Source organism: Oreochromis niloticus, linkage group LG8 (assembly GCF_001858045.2).
Source record: "Oreochromis niloticus isolate F11D_XX linkage group LG8, O_niloticus_UMD_NMBU, whole genome shotgun sequence".
Lineage (NCBI taxonomy): Eukaryota > Metazoa > Chordata > Actinopteri > Cichliformes > Cichlidae > Oreochromis > Oreochromis niloticus.
In genome coordinates, this window is record NC_031973.2 from 5,794,092 (window position 1) to 5,817,580 (window position 23,489).

General features: G+C 39.5%; 1 protein-coding gene across 1 annotated transcript in view; it reads left to right on the forward strand.

The window, feature by feature from the left end:
- The first annotated feature begins 67 nt into the window (after positions 1-67).
- Positions 68-23,489, forward strand: part of LOC100706831 (vesicle-fusing ATPase) — a 29,244-nt gene continuing 5,822 nt past the window's right edge. The window contains exons 1-19 of the mRNA XM_003448662.5: positions 68-206; positions 3,230-3,315; positions 3,840-3,936; positions 5,886-5,925; positions 8,789-8,955; positions 9,191-9,298; positions 9,526-9,601; positions 10,009-10,164; positions 12,260-12,459; positions 14,988-15,153; positions 15,309-15,383; positions 16,070-16,257; positions 17,147-17,242; positions 18,456-18,612; positions 18,731-18,864; positions 19,050-19,116; positions 19,242-19,321; positions 21,183-21,317; positions 21,674-21,787. Coding sequence (XP_003448710.2) covers positions 195-206; positions 3,230-3,315; positions 3,840-3,936; positions 5,886-5,925; positions 8,789-8,955; positions 9,191-9,298; positions 9,526-9,601; positions 10,009-10,164; positions 12,260-12,459; positions 14,988-15,153; positions 15,309-15,383; positions 16,070-16,257; positions 17,147-17,242; positions 18,456-18,612; positions 18,731-18,864; positions 19,050-19,116; positions 19,242-19,321; positions 21,183-21,317; positions 21,674-21,787 — 2,154 coding nt within the window. The 5' untranslated portion in view covers positions 68-194. The remainder of the gene's footprint in view (positions 207-3,229; positions 3,316-3,839; positions 3,937-5,885; positions 5,926-8,788; positions 8,956-9,190; positions 9,299-9,525; positions 9,602-10,008; positions 10,165-12,259; positions 12,460-14,987; positions 15,154-15,308; positions 15,384-16,069; positions 16,258-17,146; positions 17,243-18,455; positions 18,613-18,730; positions 18,865-19,049; positions 19,117-19,241; positions 19,322-21,182; positions 21,318-21,673; positions 21,788-23,489) is intronic.

Genomic DNA, 23,489 nt, shown 5'->3' on the forward strand with positions numbered 1-23,489 from the left:
TGGCTGAAGATCAGTGTTTTATGGGTGTCTACGGATTTGAGAAACAAGCTTCCCGTCGCTTGCGTGATGACGTTACAGTACGTGTTGAAATCCCGCCTTCTTCACACGTCATTTTGTGCGTTTACCTCTGTCAGCGGAAGCTTGATGCAGAGTTTTACCAGAAGTAGGATAAAAAACAAAAACAACTCACAGTGATGTCTACGCGGGTGAGTTTATTTGAAGCTCAGACTCAGAAGTACACTTGGAGCGGAAAATAGTGAAGAATAAGCCGGAAGTACACTTAGAGGACTGCCGGGGGTTTGTACTCGGAGAGTGAGCCAGCACAGCACTAGCTGTGTGGCAGATTCGGTTGTCATTCATAACTTCGTAGGCAGCCCGGAAGACAAATGGAGTATCTTATGACCAGTGTGAAACTCAGCATTCATGCAGCTGTTTTTGTTTCCCACCTGTGAATTATTATAAGTAACATTTGCCGTATTTGGTCTGTTTAGCTGTGTTTTTAGCCTCGATATAAAAAACCTGCTGTTCAGGGTTGGATGTGTCTGTGAAGTGAAATGAAGGAAGTGTTGCGGTGTTAAATGGGTAAAAGGGAACAAGAAAGGCACATAAAGAGAAACGTTTACTGTAAACTGACTTTTAACTTAAGTGTTAAAAGTTGCCTTTTTTACTAATATCAAGTACTTTAGCTACTTTCAATTAACCAGTAATTAAGTCTGAAAAGCCCTATGCCACTAGGTTTTGGCCCAGAGATATAGGGTATTTGGTGATTTTAAAAATGTGATATTGTAATATATCATCCTATATATTAATTCACACACATGAAACAAACACATTTCACCAGCATTTTTGTTATGTGTAGTAATATATTTGCTAAGTTACTGGGGCCTGTAATTGAAAGCAAGGTTAGTATACCCAGGGTATCTTTCCTTTGTCTGGATTCACCCCTAACATGTGCAATCAGGCTAAGCAGTCACATGAAACTGGTAAGTGTAAGGCGTTGGCAGCACAGCCGCTGATTTTGCAAAATAAGATGCACCTTTAATAGCAACACTGCTGCTGCAGACATATCAGCAGTGTAAGAAAAAAAGCACTATACAATAGTTTAGCATTAAAAGTACTGTATTAATGTATTCTAAATGTTTTGCTCAATAAGACTGGAAAAGAACTACTAGGCTATATTAATAAAGTTTAGTCTATTTGAAGGCATCTCTGTCAAGACGTTGGAGAATCTGATGGATTATAGTCAAGTAGCTTTTCCCATTAAAGTTGTATTTAATACAGTTAATACTATAACATAATTCATGTGTAAAATATTAGTAACCATAGCTTTAAAATTAATGTAGTGATCGTCGTTTAGATTCACCTCGGCATAGTACAGGTGTTACTGTCAAAAAGAGAAAGAATGGGCTGTTCTCAGCCAGTCCAACATGTAAACGTGCAGTTTGTCTGCACGTTTTGCTGTAACTGTGTACAACAAAGTGCCAAGGAAAGATCAATTATCTTCTAGTTTAAGCTCATTAAACAGATGGTTTGATAAAGGACTTTTATCAGATTTTCCCCAGTAAACTCTTGGATGTTGATAAGATACGTGAGGGTTGCTGTGGACATGTTCTTTCATTCCCCCAATTCAACATCTCGGTCACTGTTTGCTGTGTGGAGCTCAGTTACTAACTACACCCATATTGACAGTAAGCTTCACTGCTGTTCTGTCATCAAACTTATTGCTGAGAAAAACAGAGGCCTCTTGGGCTAAATCTTATAATAGATACTGTGTGTAGTTGCAAATGTGAGTCAAGTATGCTTTTACATGCCATGTCACCTTTTTGCTGTACCATCAAATTGAGTCTGTTCACCTGGACGTAGTGTTTTCGATGGGAGAAACATTTTATCGTGACTTCTTCAGTCTCAGAGGCTTTTTTTTGGGTACTTTAGTACTTTTTTTGTTCAGAGAGGAAGGGGAGGGGGCCCACTGAACATGGGACTAGTCACCTTCCTGCTATTGTTTTCCCTTTTTCAATGAACAAACCTAAAACAGTTCTTATTATCACCAACAACTCGCCAAAAAATAACAATTCTTAATACTTTTGACCTTGGATAGACTGACAATCTGAGATTATCAGGAGAGCTGAAAGGCACAAGAAAGCCTACTTCCTGAAATGCTTAAAGTAGGCCGAGATTAACGTTTTTAGATCTAGGTCAGCACTTAATCATCTTTTTGGATATTTGAGATGAAAGCAGGTTAAATCTTGGTTGCTTTCTAAGAAAGATGTAATTAGATGGGGGTTTTCTCATAATTTTCAGTGTTTCTACAGTAATTTGGTTTGGTAGTGTTTTTTCTTTTTTTGCTACGCAGCCTGTATGTGTCAGTATAAAGACTTTGTATGAATTTGCCTTGAGACATTTTCTGTTTTCATAGGTTCATAGTTATTTTTTTACACAACAGCCTGATGTGGAGTCATAAAGATCACTGAGCTGAAAACCTAGTGTGCAATTACAGTACAAAATGTTTCTTCAAGGCCAGTCTAAGAGTTGACTAGGCTACGTGGAGAGAGTAGTAAAAAAAAAAAAAGCATGCATGCATGTGACTCAGGTGTGCAGAAGGTTAATGTTCTGCTGTGACTTTGACATCATTGCTTTGCATAGTGCAACTGACAGGAAAAAACCAGCACTGAAAGAAAAAGATTGTACAGGCCTGTGATGCATTGGACTACTAGTTTTAAACCTTTTTAAAGCTCAAGGTGTAGTAAACCAAAATTTGAAGGCACACTTGTATTCATACTAGCACTAAAAAGCTTCTTGGTTCAGCCATGACAGCACATGTGTGCTTCTATGCTGTTAAATTCAGCTGGCTAATTCCACAAAAGGCAGGAAATAACACAAATTATCATGTCACTTTCCCCATGATGCACTTCCCACCTGAGAAAATTTACCTTTAACTGGTAAAAGAAGTGAAGTAATGTACTGTACATTCACACTAACAGTGTTAGCTTTCAGAACTCTAAATTTGAGTTGCAAAATTACATTAATTAATTTACAATTATTCTGGCCATGTGTGACTATCTGATTCTTTTTTTTGTGTCATGTATGACCATAGACCGACCAAACCTTTTGCCCGGAGGTTTTTTAAAGTTACACAAAACAAACACAAGTGATGTAAAGACATAACTTGAGAAATGCTTTTATTTCTATTTTTTGTCTTTTGCAAAGTCACATTTTTTTCTCTGTTCAGGTTATGCAAACGGCTCGATGCCCGTCAGACGAATTGTCGCTCACCAACTGTGCTATCATCAGTGACAAGGATCAGCACTTTGAAAAGTGAGTCAGATTTTTGGTGTGCATCTACACAGGCTGTGTGTCCAGTTTTGTCAAATCGGTGGGTTTATGTATCAGCTGATAGTGATGTCTGCATTCATATTTTTGACTTTCTAGTAGACGAACAAACCCCATTATTGGATGGATGTTTGTATGTCCACGGCATTTGCTCAGTCATGGTCTGATTAATCCAGTAAGATACAACTTAAAGGAACATAGATACAAACTGTTGTTGTTATGCTGTTAAAAGGCCAAGAATGAACTGTCCAGCCCAGATCATTCAGTTTACAATCATAATTTCATCAAAACAATTAACATAGACATGTTAAGTGCTTCTCTGAAGGACAGTCGAACATGTTACTATTACATCTATAATATATGACTTCATTGCGTCTATATTCATTCGTAACTCCAGCCAAGGTATCTTGTTTGAAAACCTTTGTCAAGAAAAAAAGGTAATGGGAATTTGCTTGTTTCAAGTGTTTGCTTCATGTTTGCTTTCCTTCTAATTCTTCATCTCGATGCAGACATGTGATTGTACGCATTTCAGCCCACAAGTATGTTTTCACCTTGAAGCCGCATTCCAGTGTGAACATCAACACCATCGCCTTCAGTCAGGCTCAGGTAGGCTCAAATGTTTGAGAGTTTCAGATGATCCTTGGCCGCATGTTGTCACTGATTACTCGATTTCTTGATGCATTTCCTGCAAATATGATATCTCGGTATTTTTACCGATACTTTTTTACCACGACTGTTTTCTGTAAGTACAGCCTCTTTAAATTCTAAGGTTGTAGATATCAGGACCTTAGCAGGTCTTAAAATTTGGTAAAAAAAACCTCAGATAAACTACAAAACATGACATAAATAAATGTGTCATAAATGAATAAAGTCAAAATGCAGAAGCAGTCTGTGAAAAACTAATTATCAGACCGTACAATGCTCAGAGAAACTGCAAAATAACCCAAAAGATCTATCTCAGGCTCTCTATAGGCCTCAGCTAGCATGTTAAATGTTAAGGTTCGTGACAGCACCATTGGAGAAAGAGTGAACAAGTATACTTGTTTGGAAGTGCTGCCAAAAGAAAGCCTCTTCTCTCCAAAAAGAAAACAGCAGCATGGCTCAAGTTTGCAAATTTATATGTGAACAACCCACGAGGATTCTGGAGCAATGTCCTTTGCACAGGTGAGACCAAAGCAGAGATGTTTGCCCATAATGTACAGTGCTACTTTGGCAAAAACTAAACGGAGGACATCAGTACCAAAACCTCATGAGGGGGGCTTGTTTTTCAGCCAACCTGAGCACCTTGCAGTCATTGAGTTGGCCATGAACTTCTTTACATACCAAAGTATTCAGGTGTTAAATGTTGGCCATCTGTCCAACAGATACTAAATCATCAGGGGTAATTACACACACTGCTTCTCCATTGTTTATTTTTTGTTAAATAATAGTTACATAGTGTAATATATGATGTGTTTCTCTTCATCTGAGGTTGCATTTACCGAATTTTAGGACCTGCTGAAGAATAGATCATTTATTATGTCCTGAAATGTAAAACCTTAGAATTGACAGAGTGTACTTTTTCTTTTTTATTGATAGTATATACTGTATTTTGAACAAAAGCAGCAGGTGAGCTGTTACAAGCAGTGATCAGAGTGATTGGAAAATGTGACTTTGTAGCATGTATTTAAAAGCAGAGGTTTCCTGCGTCGGGAGCTGCTGTAGTTTTCAGGAAACTTAGTAAAACACTTCAACATTTTTCCCTTTTGACCGATTAATGTTTTTAATCAGTAATGAATAGCTTAGTGTTTTTGATGAGGGGTTTCTATGAGTTCCTGAGCCACAGCTCATTACCTACAGTAGATGGCAGTAGTCACATGACCAAGCTGACCGGCATGGAAACTAAAACAATGCACTGTTTGGGACACAGTGAGCAGCAACAGACACAAATTTGTGTCATAGATAACTTCCACTTATTAAAAACGAATGAAAACACTTCAACAAAGCATATTGTTGTGTATTGCTCTTTTAATCTTCATAGCAGTTTGTGATCTGATATTCTGACAAGTAAACTTAAAAACTGTGTGGTAGTTTGAGAGCTCTTTGCATGGACCTCTTTGTTTGTCTCAAACTGTCTGTTCCTGCTTTTTCCTCTTTTTGCCTTGCCTGTCTCTGCCTGCTCTTCTTCCATCTATAAACTTGGCAGCTACGACCGCACACAGGTACTACTGTAACCTCCTCAAGATGGTCTTATTTTACCACAAGAATTATACTGACTGAATGACCATTTTAAAACATGGAAACTGAGTCTGCCTGCTGTCTCAAATAAAAATAGCCAGTTGCCCATCAAAGACACGAGTGATATATTTCAGTGGAGTTCTGTGAAATAAGACCATCTTGCAGAGGAATGTTGCACTGTGAAACATGCAGCGATGTTTTCTGTGTGGTAGCTTCGTAGAAAATGTTATTGCCTTTTAGACTGCTAAATGTTAGCAAGGTCGTTGCCATAGTGCGTCACTTTTTAAGAGCAAATGATAAGGCGTGGAAGTAAATCAATCACTTCTCTTTGTTCACAGAGAAAATGGGCAGGCATAATAATTGGACAAGAGGTTGAAGGTGAGTTGAAGAATTAATCTTTTCAATGCATTTTTATTTAAAGCTTTCCACATTTGGCCACTTGGGGGCAGCAGAGCAAAATGAATACAAAACATGAAGGTTTTTTTGCTTTTTGTTGATTTGTTTTCTCCCCATCTGACTGTGATACCTTGTAAATAAGTAATAAAGTGTTTACTTCATTTGAGGGTTTTCCTGGTTCATATTGGGGATGAATTTGTGAGACACTACACATGATTGGATTAATCTTATTTGACAAAAATCTCTGCATTTTCATCTGTTTTTCATCCTGTTATTCTTGAGGCTTTAGAATGCAGTTATACTGATATAGGTGATAATTAAGATTAATTCTGATAAAATACGGATAATTTCTGTTATGAGCAGCTCTCAGTAAAAGATTAGTTGTTTCTTACTTTTATGTTCAGGGTGCATAGACTAATGATTGCTCTAGGTCATGGGTGTGAATCTCATTTTAGAGCCCATTAAAGAGGGCCGGACTAATGAAACCAGTGCACCACCAGTCTAAAAACACCTCTAACTTTCCCTTGATTTTATTGTAAAGAGATTTAAGTACATTCTGAAAGGTCTAACATAACATTTTTTGTGATAAATACACAACTAAGTAACAGTAGTTATCAACAGAGTTTCAGTATTTCTGTCATAGAAGTGAATACCTTTAGAGTCACTGGCAACTCACTATTATAGAAACATAAGAACCACTGGCAGGGACCTTGAAGGTTCTTTGATGTAGCGTGCATGCTTCTGACTGCACACTGCAGTCTTTCCCAGTGTGCTGACTTCTGATGGTCTTATCATACAGATTTCTAATTGTAGGTGAGGTTAGAGGGTATAGCTATTATTCAAGTGTCAGGAGGGAATGAAGAAATATGATTTGCCCGGCAGATTGAAAGACAGTTGAACAATATGTGTAGGTGTTGCCTCTGCATTTCTGTCACAGAGGCTAGCCAGCATCCAGTGAAAGAGGAAGACTTTCCTTTGATAGATATTTTTACTTAGCCCCTTAGGCTAAAGTGGTGCGTCTTACTTGATTTGGGGGAAAGAAAAGAATAAATGTCGTCATAGTTTTAAAATTTGATCCCCGTGAAAAACATCAAAGCCCTTACTCTTATTCTTCAGGTATTCTTATTCATCAAAGCACTATGTTTTGCTATTTAAACCTACTTAAACCATGTATTTAATCATTCAAATCATTTTTATAATGAATGTAAACGTGGTAGCAGTGTCTTCTAGTAACTATGATTAATGTGGGCATATTGTGTGTGGATATTTCCATTACCTGGCAGCAGTGGAAATATCAGCACGCTACTTACAGACTATCTCATTTTCATAATGAGATAGCAGCAGTTTGAAGACATTCAGTTTAAAGTGAAAGGGGATGATGGATCATATCTAATTCAGGAGCTGCCTGCTGGATTTCACATTTGGTTTCACACATTAAAGGCTGAAGGAGCTGCTGGCTGCTAACGAGGAACTAGTGATGTGGTTACCCCTCCATATGCACTAATGAGCTCAGATTCAGCTATTTAGTTAGCATTTAAGAAGAGATGAGAGGGATACTAGTAGATATAGCAATATGTAAAGTGCTGGGGAAAAAAGCAAGTACACTCTCTTTAAATTCTAAAGTTTTACATATCAGAACATTATAAGTAACCTGGTGCTCAGCGGGTCTTAAAATTAGGTAAATAAAACCTCATATCAACTGCAAAAAACTACATATTGCATTTGTTATGACTTATTTAATAAAAACTAAGCCAAATGCAGATGCAATGTGCGAAAAACTAAGTATATTTTACTGCCCTGTGTTGCTAATCAGCTTTATAAAAGCAAAATGTTATCAGTTTGCTGTTCTGGACAGTTTAGGTGCATGTTAACAAAATGAAAGAAGGAAAGACGCCAGCAGTAATCAACTGTAACTGCTCATCAATCTGGGAGTGGTTAGAAGTCAATTTCCACATTTTGAAACAATTTGAAGTCCATCATTCTGCAGTGAGAAGGATTATTCACAAGTGGAAAACTCTAAACAGTTGCCAATGTTCCCAGGAAGACACCTAGCACATTCTTCTTTGGAAGTGTTGCCTCTTCTCTTTACAAAGACCGTGGCAGCATGGCTTAGGTTTGCAAAATTGCATCTAAAACTTGTGGTTTTGCACATCAATTTATTTTGCTTTGATTTACATTTTATGAGGCTTCATAGTCTTTCCAAACAGACAGTATAGTTTAAGTTGCATTCATTTTTTATTAGTATTGGGAAATAAAATTACATTAAAGCTACTAATGTCATAACAGATTGAAATGTTTGTAGGTTGTGGTAGTGATAAAAACAGCTTTCGTGATGTCTTTTTAAAAATTTCTTCATTTTCATTAACCTCAAAACATTACCATCAGTATAATAAATCATTTGGGATCAGTGTTTGGAAAGAGTAGTGTCGAGGAGCTAAATAACGAGATGGAACAAGAGAAGCGCTAACTTCTATCCAAAAAACATGACTCCAGACAAATGTTAATGTTGCTCTTTACATGGTGGATATATGAATTGGCAACTGTTTCCTCACTTGTTCACTATGAAGTATTATCTTCAATGTAACTCTGTGTTTTGAAAACTGTTATACAAATAAAGTGATTTTTATTATTCGAACAGCTTTATTAGGTGATATAATAAACATTTTTACACATGCACTACAGTCCTACACTTTTCCAAACATTACTTTAGCTGTTTGCAAAAATACAAACTGTCACATCCAGCGTTAAATAGTCTGCCAGCTCCCCACTACAAAGCCCATGAGCAATGATTCAGGTTAACGAGAAATACTTCCTGCTTTTATTTTGTTCCTTTCTGCCATCACAGTGTCAAACTACACGTTTGACAAGTCCAAACAGTGTGTAAGCAGCATGACCGTGGAAATTGACTTCCTGCAGAAGAAGCATGCAGACACCAAGGCCTACGACACAGACAAGATGGCTGCTGAGGTCCTCCAGAACTTCAACAACCAGGCCTTCAGTGTTGGCCAGCAGGTGCTTTTGGCTTTAACAGTTAACATTGTGCCACTTTAAATACTGATTCTAAAACAAAACCGGATACCAGTTTTAAAATGAAGCTTAATAACACCTATACGCATAAATGTAAGAGTAAATGTGTGATCACTTAAACTTGTTTACTACTTAAATGTGTGTGTGCTCGTTAAACCGATTATCTGTGTGCGTTTATGTTCGTTTTGTCCTGTGCATGTATCTTCTTTTTTAAAAACAGTTCGTGTTGAGTTTCTGCGAAAAGCTGTTCATCTTGGGAGTTAAAGATATGGAGGCCATGGACCCCAGCATCCTGAGGGGAGGACATGGTTCTGGAAAGAAACAGAAGGTATCTGGAGAATATTTTGTTGCTGTCCCTTGATATTCACTCACCTATATATCATGGTAGCTATTAATTTTAATCCATACACTTTATTTTAAACCTTCTCAGGTAGTTAAAGGGCCAGATGTTGTACCTGAATGTTGATTTCAAACAGGTTGATGCTACTTTTGAAGCAGTGAGAACAGGGCAATGACTCAAGCTAGTTATCATCTTACTTTTGCTTGTTCCTTTAGATTGACATTGGTTTGTTGGTGGCAAACAGTCAGGTGATTTTTGAGAAAGCAGAGAACTCATCCGTGATCCTGGCCGGTGAGTGTCAGACTTTTTCTTTTTCTCTCATTGTAAAAATATATTCTCATATACCTACACTTAATACACAGTGCAAAGGTGACTGCTAAAACCACTACACCTGTTACACCTGTCTACATTAACTACATCTGGAGCAATTCTCTAAAGTACCACAAGGAGGCACACTCCACTCACGTAGCCCAGCCTTTGGGCTTTAATGGCATTGGATGACTTATTAATGCAATATTTTAATTACAGAAACCAAAACTGTCTCAAGGACAGTTTAAAGCTACATTTTAAAGTTTAATTAACTTTGTTGAACATCAAAATAAAGCTTGCAACATCTAAGACACTAACAAATGGAGGAAAAATGAATTAAAAGTGTACTGTTGAACGAATAATAAACATTTTTATGTTTTATCCTCCAGGGAAATCTAAGACCCGAGAGTCGCGCCAGTCTATTATTAGCCCAGACTGGAACTTTGAGAAGATGGGCATTGGCGGCCTTGACAAGGAGTTTTCGGACATCTTCCGGAGAGCCTTCGCCTCCCGAGTGTTCCCTCCAGACATAGTTGAACAGATGGGTGAGCCCCCTTGGTTTTGCCATCACGTATTCATTTGTTTGTGTCTCTTTTTCCACTTATTATACTGCGATGCTTAAAGTCTGATGATGATTTAAGACATCTGTGTGATGAGGACATAACTGGCCAGCAAAAAGAAGTCCATTAGTGTTGAAATTTATGAGAAATTGACCCTCTTTCTTACTTCATCTATGATCTCAGGAAGCTGTTTCATGATGATGTTACTGAACTAAACTGTTTCTACTCTTATTGGCTCTGATATGGTGTTCATTTTCTAAATTATCATCCCATTTGGAGTGATAAAGCATTGATCCTCAGTGTTTTGACAAGTTTTGTTTGTCAAAAAATTTCATAGTCACTCGATATGAGTGCATTTGTCCATACTTGATGAACATTAACAAAAAATGTGGAAAGAAAAAATCAATCCTAATAATCACTGTTTTTCTCTCTCTCAGTATTTCTTCCACTGTTCATCAGATTGAAGAGATTACTCATGCTAAATATAATCAGTGTTTTCAGTTATTACATTCAGCTTGCGTTTAATCCTTTCGTCGACGTAACACAAACATAACGTCAAATAATTCCTCTGAGAAATGCAGCAGCATTACCTGAATCGGCAACCCCCACAGTGAGGGAACAATCAAAGCAGTGTCCTTTCTGGGTGCCTGGACCGTGACTAAAATCCCTGCTATCCCCTCTCATTAATAAATCTTTGACAGCAATCAGATTACAATGATGATGATTCATTTGCCAAAAGGACAGCCGCTCATTCTAATGAAAGCCATCAGGCGGTCTTTGTGACTAATACGCAAACCCTCTCTTCTCACACGCATTCGCACACATCTGTCCTAATCCTTGCTCCAAGAAGCTAACAGTCTTGTGAAAACCTGCTGTAAGGACCCCCAAAGCATGGCAAATATACACTTTACATAAGTGTCTCAGACTCTCCATACCTGCAGAGCTAAGAGCGGCAGTGTCCAGCAGTGTGCGAGCTGACCTTTAAACAGTTGGTTGTGTGCAGGAATTGGCCTTTGGCTGTGCCCAGCTGGCTGTTCTAATGAGATGGCATGTCCTGATAGCGCGCCCAGCAAAAGGTAAAGCGGTAATTGGCAGGCGTTGGGAGCAGGGGGTGCAGGTGCTGACAGAGCGGCAATATGCGTGCGTACGTCACACATGATGTGTGTGTGCCTGAGAGCTTCACCTTGTCTCCCCTTTGCTCCTAGAGAGGTGAAGCAGACAGAGAGAAGCTTCAGTGCTCGCTCTCCCAAATCCGACACAACCACATCACTTTTCCCCACCTTGCAAGAGAAGCCAACCCCCTCGTCTCTCTGCTCTCACCTGTCAGTCGGGCTGCTTTTCCCTCAGCAGGCCCAAATGGCAGCTCAGATGGTTATCTGTGGCCTCTCAATTAGTCTGAGCTAAATGTCATTAACCAGGTGCAAAAGGCCATTTAAAAGAGCCACACTGTAAACATCCCTGAGCAGAGAGCTCATGGATTCCACGCATGGTCTTCTTGGAGAAGAAGCAAGTCTTTGAAGGAAATGATGATCCACACTTAAAGGAAATGCCTTCTCCTATTGAATTACAATTTTTTTTTTTTAACTGGAGAAGCCATCGGCCACCCTTCTTACGTAGCCTCTGGGCTCTCCAGTGTAACCAGCAGATTTCCAGGCCAAGACTTCCTGTTCTGTTGCTTGTCTATGTTTACTAGTGCAGATATATTTAAACACAGCTAAAATAAAGCTAAAACATTATTGGATGAGACAGAGTGGTTTTGAATTTGCATTTCAGCAATGTAGTTCCCCACGGACTGTTTACCTGTTTGCAGCCAGAGCCTACTCAAATGGGGCTGATCAATACAACCTGGACTGCAGACAGAAACCAGATAGCTTCTGGTATCAAATCCCTTCTCCCTTTGTGAATAGATTTAGCACATTCTTATGCAGACATCTGGTTAAATAGGTAACTGTTCTGGAAACATATGATACAAATTCTGCATTTTGCCGCCGATTTCTACTCATTTTCTCGCTGTGAAAGTGAACCGTGGGTGCTCGGTTTAACATCAGCTCCTCTCCTCTGCTTGTGTATCTGTCTCCAGGCTGTAAACATGTGAAGGGAATCCTGCTGTACGGCCCCCCAGGCTGTGGTAAAACCCTGATGGCACGACAGATTGGCAAGATGCTGAAGGCCCGGGAGCCAAAGATCGTCAACGGCCCTGAGATTCTCAACAAGTATGTGGGAGAGTCTGAGGCAAACATCAGGAAGCTGTTTGCAGATGCAGAGGATGAACAGAAGAGGGTGAGAATAGGACACGATGTACATTTTGTATTGTTCTTCCACAACAGAGCCAGCTTACCAAAGCAGAGCAAACATAGAAGTCCTGTTGGTATTAATAAATGAGTCTGTTTTGTTGCAGCTAATTCCAAGTAATATTGGCTGTGTTGCTAGAACTTTCCTAAACTTCTAATCTAGAAGTCATCAGAAGTCACCGTGTTTGTTCAGAGTATTTTCTCAGTAACTATTAGTATTCTTCCAGCATCCCAGTGAATTAGTGATAAGCACTGCAGAAAAAAATCTAATTTCTCAAAGAGTGGAGAGATCTGCCCTTTAGCCAGACATAGCTGTAATGACTTTTTAAAGTTCGTGTGTGTGTGTGTGTGTGTGTGTGTGTGTGTGTGTGTGTGTGTGTGTGTGTGTGTTTGAAAGGGAAGAGGGGGCACTGAAACCCAGCAGTGATAGTTGGTTTGGATGGTGTGACATAAGCCTCACTCTGCACCACTTAATGAGGGGCTGGGTTCTCTTTGACCTCCTATTAGACCTCCCTACAAACCCCCACACACACCATCTAGTGTGTGACATGAACAGCTCTACACCTGCTTTAAATGCTACGTCAGAGTCTGACAGGTCCGTAGATGGAGCGACCCTGCTGCTCCATCACTTTTTTTCATTCATTCATAAGAGGCTCAATACTTGTATTCAGCTCAGGATGAAAGAAAAGCAGTCACGGCTTCTTCTTGCTATGCTTCTGTGTCTCCGCTGAAAGAAATAGTTATTTGATTTCATATTTTACAAGGTTATTATAGTTTAATAGTATACTTAGTTTTATTTTAATGTAAATGTACAATTTCCTTCTGATTTTAGTTTGTTTGCTGTGTGGATTTTACTTTAAATTTGGTTTTTATTGTTAAAAATGTCATTTTTTGTATTAGTTTCACTTTTTGGTTGAGTATCTTTTCATATAATAGGGGGCATTTGTAAAAAACAGTTTTTACAATATAAAAACTTGACTCACATTTTCCACTTTCGGTAAAAAGTTTACTTTCAATTTTTTATTTTATTAACAAAAATATTTTTTTTGTTTTTTATGTTATTATTGGAAGCTTATTCTTTTTTTTTTTTTTAATTCTTCTGCCTCTGCAAGGTGCTAGATGGAAAGCCATTTTATGGAGTTCCACATTAAATCACTGTAAATTGAATTGGATGTCAAGAAAATACAGGTCAGCCAAGGAGAGACAGTACCCAGCTGTAATAACACTGCTGTGCTTACTTTTTGTTCCCTAAACTTTTAAATGAATGTCCAAACCAGAACTTCCTATGGTTTGCCAGCTTCAGATCTTACACAAAAATGCCTGAGACTTTAGTTATTCCAGTTTCATTAACCAGATTTTCTTATTTTGAGAATTATAGTAGCCAAAACAAAGTCAGTTTTCTGCACATCTTCCAATAAAATGCAGCTGTATCAGGTGCGTCTCAGCTCCAGGGCAGAAAACTTTGGGAGGACAGAAATGGACCGCAACACACTGATGAATTTTCAGCCTTGAGTTGTGCAGGCAGACGAACTTTTCCACAGAATTTAATGGCCAGCACCAACATACTTTACCCGAGGACCCGAAAACTGACTCCCAGAACTAAGAGACAATTATAATATTGTAAGACCTTGAAAATAACAGAGAGCTCCTTAAAATCAACCCCCTGTTTATTTGGTAAAACGCTAAACTTATGCATACCTATATGTTTAAGAAAAGGAGCTACAAGCAAAATTAAGCGTATTTGAGAAGGAAAAAAGTTTAAAATACACATTTGTGTGTCTATAGTTTATCTTTTAGACATTTTTGCAAATTGGTGCATGTTTAATGGTGTTGATATCTCTTTTCTTATACTCTGTGTATATAAAGCGCTTATATCCTCCAGATGTTCCAGATTTACTCCTTTCAATATTGTGAAAGTTTTTACAGAGAGGGCTTTGTTCATTTATCATTCAGTGCATGATTCAGTGCAAAAGATGGACTTGTTCTGGCTGTTGAAAGTAATTTCTGATTTATAGACAAATAAAAACCTTTAACTTTTATATGGCAATAAAATCAAACAAGAGCTATGCATCTATACTATCCAGTTCTGATTTCAGTTTAGGAAAAGTGTGGCAGGAAGCTGATATTTCTCTAGATAAAGCTTAATTTTTATATTTAAGCGTAACCTTTTTTAAAGCTTCTAATATAAAAAGAGAATGTTCCTTAATTGATTTGTAAACAGGGAAAGTTATTTTTTTTACCTCTGTGGTTCATCTGTGTTGTCTCCCCTGTAGCAAATATGATAAACATGCATATCACTTTTGCGCTTTCAAGTAAGTAGGTGTAACTGTGTAACACCATCTCCTGCAAAATTACTTATATCCAGCATGACAGATGTAGAAAAACTGGATTTACTCAGCATTATCGAGACGATGTCCTCCCTGCTTGTGTGAACAGATGGTATAGGATAAAGGTGCAAAGCACGTATTTACAGTTTACACATTAATCTTCCTCCTCTGTGTCTGTGTCGGCGAACAGCTCGGTGCCAACAGCGGCCTTCACATCATCATATTTGATGAAATTGACGCCATCTGCAAGCAGCGTGGCAGCATGGCAGGCAGCACAGGAGTCCATGACACCGTGGTTAACCAGCTGCTATCCAAGATCGATGGAGTGGAGCAGCTCAACAACATCCTGGTCATAGGTGCGAACACGCAGACATTTTTTCGCAGTATATGTAAACTAGCATAAACATTTTTACACGTAAATCCTCTCCTGTGTCCCACCTGAACAGCCGCACTCTGCCTCATCACTCTTGTTCTTCCCTTTCTTCTGTCTTTTCGTGTGTGTCTGCCTCAGGTATGACCAACAGGCCCGACCTGATAGATGAGGCCTTGTTGAGGCCAGGGAGACTGGAGGTGAAGATGGAGATTGGTAAGAAGTAGCGAACATACAGACTTTCATTCAGTAGACTGAAAACAGCATGTCTTTTGTCCTGTCTTCCTTCTCTTACCCAAACCGGTCACGGCAGATTGCCGCCCCTCCCTGAGCCTGGTTCTGCTCGAGGTTTCTTCCTGTTAAAAGGAAGTTTTTCCTTCCGACTGTCGCCAAAGCGATTGCTCATAGGGAGTCATGATTGTTGGGGTTTTCTCTGTTGTATTATTGTAGGGTCTACGTTACAATATAAAGTGCCTTGAAGCAACCTTTGTTGTGATTTGGCGCTGTATAAATAAAACTGAACTGAATTGAAAAGGAAGTGAAAATGATTAAAGAACACGTTTTTAAAACCTATGAAGTAATTAAAGTATTTGCTCAAATAATTAATAGAAAATCAGTGAAAATACTTCTAACTGTAATGCTTCTAATAATTTTCATACCTTTTTCTTGTTGTGGGTCAGAAAGTCTTAAAAACAGTGTAAATAAGTAATACTCCTGCTATCAAATGAAGAAGTAATGTATCTTATGCAGATTTCTCCAACTTAATACCAGCAGCCTTACTGGTAAAGCTCAATGGAGGCAAGACTGTTATCAGCTGTGACTCTTTGGCTGTCTCTGTGCACTACAGCACCAGTACACCACACGCGGTCACGCTGTCTCTGTTTTCCGCTTTATTCTTCAAGGCTTACCGGATGAAACTGGGCGGATTCAGATCCTCCACATCCACACAGCGAGGATGCGGGAAAACAAACTGCTGGCCAGCGACGTCGACGTTAAAGAGCTGGCTGTGGAAACCAAGAACTACAGCGGTGCTGAACTGGAGGGTCTGGTCAGAGCTGCTCAGTCCACTGCCATGAACAGACACATCAAGGTCAGAGTCCAAGGAGCTTATTTACTGTCCATTTATTAATGTGTATGTGTATGTTCTGTGGGTTATAGAAGACAAGGAAATAATAGTAAAATGCCCTCAGAGCAATAAAGCCAGAATGCATTCGTTGTTTACTAATATAAGAGTTAAAATACTGGCAAGCAACCAGTATTTACCACAAGGTATTTTCCACAAGCCAATATGCACTATATAAAGCAAATACAAAGTTTAATTAAAGGGCAGTAAATTTAAAAAGAAAACTAAAGGAAGAGAAGAAGGAAAGTAGAAGTAATGCAAAGAATTTATTCAACTTTTGAAAACCTGCTCGTTTATATTAAATACATTTTTTTCAAAAGCACTGACAGGAACAGTGTCATGTTCCTGGCTTAAGTTGCAGGCCACACACCTGGTGGGCATAATAAATGATATTATAGTGCCAGTTTAAGCAGCCACCCAGGTGTCGAAGGGTTGGGTAGGTATCCAGGTGTGTGTGCTTGTGTGTGTGCCCTCCCTTAAGTGTTTTATCAGGTGCATTGGCTCAAATCTATACTGCTCTGTAGGGCACAAAGATAAGGTGAAGTTCTCATCTGTTAAGCGTTCTGCCCCCGCAGAGCAGCAGATATTGGAGGGTGATGATAAATGACAGACAAGGGCATTACACATGTCTGATGGCAGCGATGTTTCTCTTCACTCCTTTAGGCACTTATTCTTCCCTCCCTCCGTCTCTCTGTCTGACCTTTCTGCTCTGAGGGAGTACATTGTCTTCTGACACATTTTGCAATCTACATGTGCAGTACTTCATTTAATGGATTTCACGAGACGGGGTACCGAGTTCATCCGAAGCAATTTGCTGTCTCTGTACCTGTGCTGTTTGTCTGTTGCTCTGATGTAGGCCAGCAACACAGTGGAGGTAAACATGGAGACGGCGGAAAAACTCCAGGTCAACAGGATAGACTTCATGGCCTCGCTGAATAACGACATCAAACCCGTAAGTTACTGTGCACATGTCTCTCTTAAGTTCTTAAAAATGAAATGCAGAGTACAGTGAAATAAAAGTGACAATAATCAAAATAACCTGAAGTTTAACTCAACCACTCCCACCTTCTCTGGCCTTTTCGTTATTCCATAACATGATCAGTGAAACATCCTGAAATATTTGAGAGAAATGTTGTTTCTAAAATCTAAAGGAAAACCTGAGTTTTGGATACGCCATTCACCATGATGTTTTAATCTAACGCCCACCACAGACAAGAAGACTAATAAACGTGAAAAATCCGGCACACTCTGACATAGAAATCCATGCATCATAAGTCAGAGTTTTTAGTCACAGACTTTGAGATTTTGCAGTCCAGTCATGTTGCTGGTGGATCTTTGCAAAGAGAAAAACTTTGAATGATGGTGCAGAAACAGAAGCAGCTTTTTCTCTTTTTTGTGTGAAACAAAAATCACAAAAGAAAAAGAGAAGACATTGCACAATCTGCATGTGACCTGCTTGAGAGAACTGAGTGCTCCTGTTGGTTGTTAATAATATTTATGTGATCGAACACTATTTGCATGAGTCAAGACTTTAAAAAAAAAGAAACTAGGATAGGATTTAGCTTGTTTGTTTTTATCAGACTGACTTGAGACACTAAGAGTTTAAAACCACCTTACGCTAAACGATCAATTGTGAGCATGCCACAACCTTTGCAAAAGTGTTTTGACTTGCAACACTGAAATCTCTTGAAATTTAGTGGCAGGCTGGAATCTTTGAAAGATGCCTCTAAATAATCTGGTCTTTTCTCCTCATTAGACTGTAACTAAAACCTGTGATGACAGTATTATGAAGTCGAGCTGATGTCACTAGTCTAAGTTTTGCATATAAATATAAACTGTTTTTTCCACTCTGGGCATGAGTTTTGTTTTTGACAGGCTTCAGGGGCCTCTCAACACTATTTTACACCTAAATTGAACCTGTTCAGCTGCTAAATGTTATAGGAAGCAGTCCAGATAGAAGCAGGAATTATATTCCAAAATACTTGTAAATTATATTTATTTGTGATTAAACTTCACTGGGTTCAGATGAAGGACTTGTGCAGGTTATACAACACAGAGGAAATATCTTTTTTATAACTAATATTTCCGTTCTCGGTTGAGCTCACGCAGTCAAACATAATTAGAGTCTCACTTTCTGTTTTCCTCTCCTTGTACCACTCCTTCAGGCATTTGGAACCAACCAGGAGGACTACGCCAGCTACATCATGAACGGCATAATCCGGTGGGGTGACCCAGTGTCAGCAGCCCTGGAGGACGGGGAGCTGCTGGTGCAGCAGACAAAGAACAGTGACCGCACGCCACTAGTCTCTGTGCTGCTGGAAGGTAACTCTCACACGTGTCATGCAACTCAAACACATAGGGCAAATAAAATAAGGTGAGGACAGCGGCCTGCTTTACTAACAATTAAAATGGCTGATCAGTGATTTCTTTTCACCGCCAGGCCCGCCTAACAGCGGGAAAACGGCACTGGCGGCTAAGATTTCTGAGGATTCCCAGTTTCCCTTCATCAAGATTTGCTCTCCGGACAAGATGATCGGACACTCTGAGATCGCCAAATGCCAAGCCATCAAAAAGGTAACAGAGATTTCATAATGCAGATACAGTGCATACAAATACCAGATGTTTGGATTAAGAAATTAAGATACTACTGCTAGTGTAGTAATGTCATTTTAAAAATACTAGTAGTTATTTTTAGTGTTTGCTGGTGTGTTTTTTCTTCGATGGAGATCAGGTTGTACCTTTTTGTTTCCCTTTGGCAGATATTTGAAGATGCTTACAAATCCCAGCTGAGCTGTGTGGTTGTGGACGACATCGAGCGCTTGTTGGGTAAGACGAGAGAGCCCAAAATATTTAGCGGTCTTCTACTCAGTTGCCTTTTGAAGTTACTTTTTATTTGAATCAGACGTGATGAGACAGAGGAAATGAAACAATAAAATGATGTGTGTCATCAGATTACGTTCCTATTGGCCCTCGTTTCTCCAACATGGTGCTACAGGCTCTGCTGGTGCTGCTGAAGAAACCACCTCCAAAGGTAACCAGGGTTTATTTCTTGCTAGTCCTGAGGTGGCAGAAAGAGGGCAGCAGATCTTATGGATGCCAACATAAAGTCTTGCGAGGAATTGTTGGAGGTCTTTGGCTGCAACTGGCATGTGTGAACGCCTGTGTGTGAGTGTATGGTTATTAGCAAGTGTTTTGGTCCAGGCCTGTTGTGCTCGGAGTGAATGGTGGTGGTGGAGACCCATTTCTCATAGTTTCTTTAGTTGTAGTTTGTGTGTGTCTGTTGTTGATGGGTTTGTGAATGAGGATATAGCTCACTATATGGCTGCATGTGCATGAGAAGTGGCGCGGGGCCTGGTGTTGAATGCCTGGCTGCAGTGCTCCTCTGGGGTTGTAAAGCGCTGGGCCCAGCGGGGTGCCTGGGGCCGGGGGAGGCCAGGGGGACACGGAGGAGAATGGGCTCTGTGAGAGAGCCAGGACCTGGCAGCACTGCCGCCTGTGTGGCACCTCATCTGCATGCAGCATCACAACCCCCACGCCATGGGGGGCAGGCGGCAGCCATAATCCCCTGTCTGCTCGCCACTCCTCTGCCTCTCCTCCTTCGTCTTCTTCTGGTCGTTCTCCAACTCGTCGGCTTAGTGCAGCGACATTTCTTTTGCTTCCCCTCTTTCTTCCCCGCTCATGTTTGTCTTCTCTGTTGCCCTCTGCTCCATTATGCTGCATTATGCTTTCTTTTTTCTCCTTTCTATTGTTTTCTATTTTTTAAACTCCTGTTGTGACTTAGAGCCCCTGCTCAATGTCAGCCTTCACCTGTGCAGACAGAAATCTCCAAAATATGACAAAATCAGTCGCCCTGTATTTCAATGATCAATAAGAGCTTTGGCATCAAAGACTGCCTGCATCAAAATTTGGATAATATGAGAACTTAATTACAAAACGTTCACAATTCAACACTTCCGATTGGCTTTTTTGTAGTCGCGGGCAATGAGAACATAACTCGGTGTGATACAGAAAGTGCTGATGTTGCAGTGTAAGCCATTGAAGGAGCAGAGTAGAGGCTTCTGGCACAACTTCCCCACCGTCCTAAAAATGCATACAAGCAGCATGTTTAATAGGGTGGATATGAGTGAGAAAACAAAATGCAAAACAACCTTAAATTAAATTTTTATACATATCTGCCATTATCCCAGCATCTCATGGACTGCATTTAATAACTGTTGTTTACCAGCTAACGATAAAATTACTGTTGTCTAAGAAGGTGCAGCTTGTTTTTACAGGCCTGTGGTCTCTCAGCATCAGCTACATCACATACCAATGAAACATGTCAATAATCATTTCTGTATCAAGCAGTAAAGTTGTTATATACGCTGCTTGTGTTGCTAGAGCTTTGAGTTTATCAGAGACAAGTGGCAGCGTTGGCATTGTGATTGCGTGTATAGACCAGGTTAATTTAACACCCATACATCAGCTGACTTGCCTTAAAGCTGTAAAACTACACAAGTGATGGACGGGTTATTGGTCAGAGAAAAAAAAAAAGAAAGTTGGAATTGGGGTGGCCAAAATGTTCTTTATTATAAGGCTTCATAATATGGCTCAAAGACCATAGGTGACAGCACCTTGGCTGTGCCCAGTTTTTGTATAGTCTGGCTGAGATCTAGATAAGTGTTGAAACCATCCAGGACACACGATCATGATGCCCGAATCTCTGTTAGAGTCATCACACACTTTTATCTGGACTTCAGGCGTAGAGTATCTCCTGTGCTTTTCCTGCACATTATCAAATGGTTATACATCATTGGTCTCTCTTTTTCCTATGACCAATAGGAGGAGACCAGCTGATGAATGTGAGGGAAGGGTTAAAGATCCAGGCAAAATGACATCTGCTTCTCTTTCAGGGTCGTAAGCTGCTCATCATTGGCACCACAAGTCGTAAAGACGTCCTTCAGGAAATGGAGATGTTGGATGCTTTCAGCACCACCATCCACATTCCCAACATCTCAAAAGTAGAGCAGCTGATGGAGGCCTTTGAGGTAAATTACACATAAGCATGAATACACTTAAAGGGAACTTATTAAACTTCCTATTGTTTATCCATCCTCTTTCTCACAAATGCACACACGTCTCTCAATATCTTGGCACCTCTTGACTTAAAATGTGTCAGTAAATACATACAACTATGAAACTACACATTTTTAATGTCTGTTTCTAAGAAAACACAGAAGAAAGATGCTTTTCTTCTGTGAATTTCTTCTTACCATCAGACTTGGCGACATTTTTTTTGCTTACTTTTTTATTAGAATTCCTAAATGCATTAAAAATGAATGACAGAATTTAAGTGTTTCTCTCTCGCATTGATGGTTCCCGTGTCTCTTTCTGCTTTACACAGCTGCTGGGCAGTTTCAATGAGAACGAACGGGCCATGATAGCTAAAGCTATACAGGGCAGACGCTTGGGGATCGGCATTAAAAAGTTGCTGATGCTGATTGAAATGGCGGCACAGGTGAGAAACTATTATGGTCTTTATTTTGACTTTTTTCAGCTGTTTAGTTAGTTGTAGTTAGTATGAATTTTGCGGTAATGCAACTTTTTTTGTCTTCTTTTTAAAAAATATAATATTTGTGGGTTTATGTAAAGTGGATGGTTTGACACTGGGGGCACACTTTCATGTCTCCTATAATTAAAGATCACCATTGGTACACAGCAAACATTACAGTTTTTAAACATCAGCCTGTGATAACCCCGATATACCATAGACTGCATATAAAAGATAGCCATACCCATTGTTTTGTGGAATTAGACAGCCTGATATATATATGTATTAGTATGCTTTACACAGACTAAAATATGAAAACATGTTTATTTCTGTTGTAAAGTTGGACACAGGAGTCTATGGTCATTAGAGGAGCTGCAGTTTTTTGTACTTTGGGTTTGCGTTTAACATTGCATTCTCAGATGTCCTTTCATTCCCTTAGAAAGAATATACTTTTCCAAAAATAAGCATATCTTTGCTTTAAATCTATTCCAAAGGAGATCATTTTAAGTAGGTAGGTAAAATGGCATCACAAAAGTACGTCAGAGGAAAAAACTACCCAAAAGCAGCTTAAAAAGATGAGTTTTAGGCAGCTTTTTAAAAGAGATCATTGGATTCTGAAGCCACTGTAGCAAAAGCTCGGTCTCCTTTTAGTTTTTAGCCTTGCATGCACAGCAAGCAGGCCCTGATCACATGACATCAGGCACTTGCTGGGGCTATATGGATGCATGCACTTTATGTGGTGCTTGTCTATGCAAAATTCTAAAAGTCAAAACTAGAATCTTAAAGTCAGAAGTTAATGGGCAGTGACATGATACTATTTAGAAGACTTAGTCAGAAGCCTCGCAGCGGCTTTTATTGAATAGGCTGCAAACGTTCCAAGGAAGCTTTGTTAAGACAAGTGAACTGAATTACAATTATCCAGAAGTGATGAAATAAATGCATTAATAACAATTTCCATCATGACACAGTGGAAACTGGCAATATTTCTTAAGTGATAAAAGCAAAAGCGAGATTTAACATGACCGTCCAAAGTCAAAGCTGAGTCAAAAGTTACCCAAAGGTTCCTGATAGAAGATTTAGGAAATGTGGCAAGGGGACTTTCCATTACCCTAGGCACAAATCTGTCAGGGGCACATCAGAAAATAGTTAGCCATCCAACTTTTAACAGAGTCTAAGCAACTCTGAGAAATCTGTAACTTACAAACATCTTGGGCTTTAAAAGAGAGATAAAACTGAGTGTCATCTGCATAGCAATGATAATAAGTGTTCAAAATGTGCAGAAGGAGCAGATCTAACAGAAATATATCAGTGATCCCATATCTCTCGTAGACAAACCCAAACATCTTCTATGACTAGTTTTCAGTTCAGTACCGAACACAAATTAACTCATGTATCCTCAAACCAAGAGGAAAAAAACAAAACAAAACAGTATGTGCACAATGTTGTTATGAGTACCGCGACTGACGGTGTGATGATGTTGACCGAGGTTGGGCTGTGGCATGCTGCACGTTGCCATATGCATCTGAGCCTCTCCTGCAGCTTTGCATGAGAGCGCCGCCTCAGATGTGATTGTTCTTGGTGGAAATCGGATCGGACAGAGGTAACAAGATGAAGTGCTCCAACCTGTACTTGTGCCATTCTTGTGACAGCACCCTTCCCTGCAGCTGTT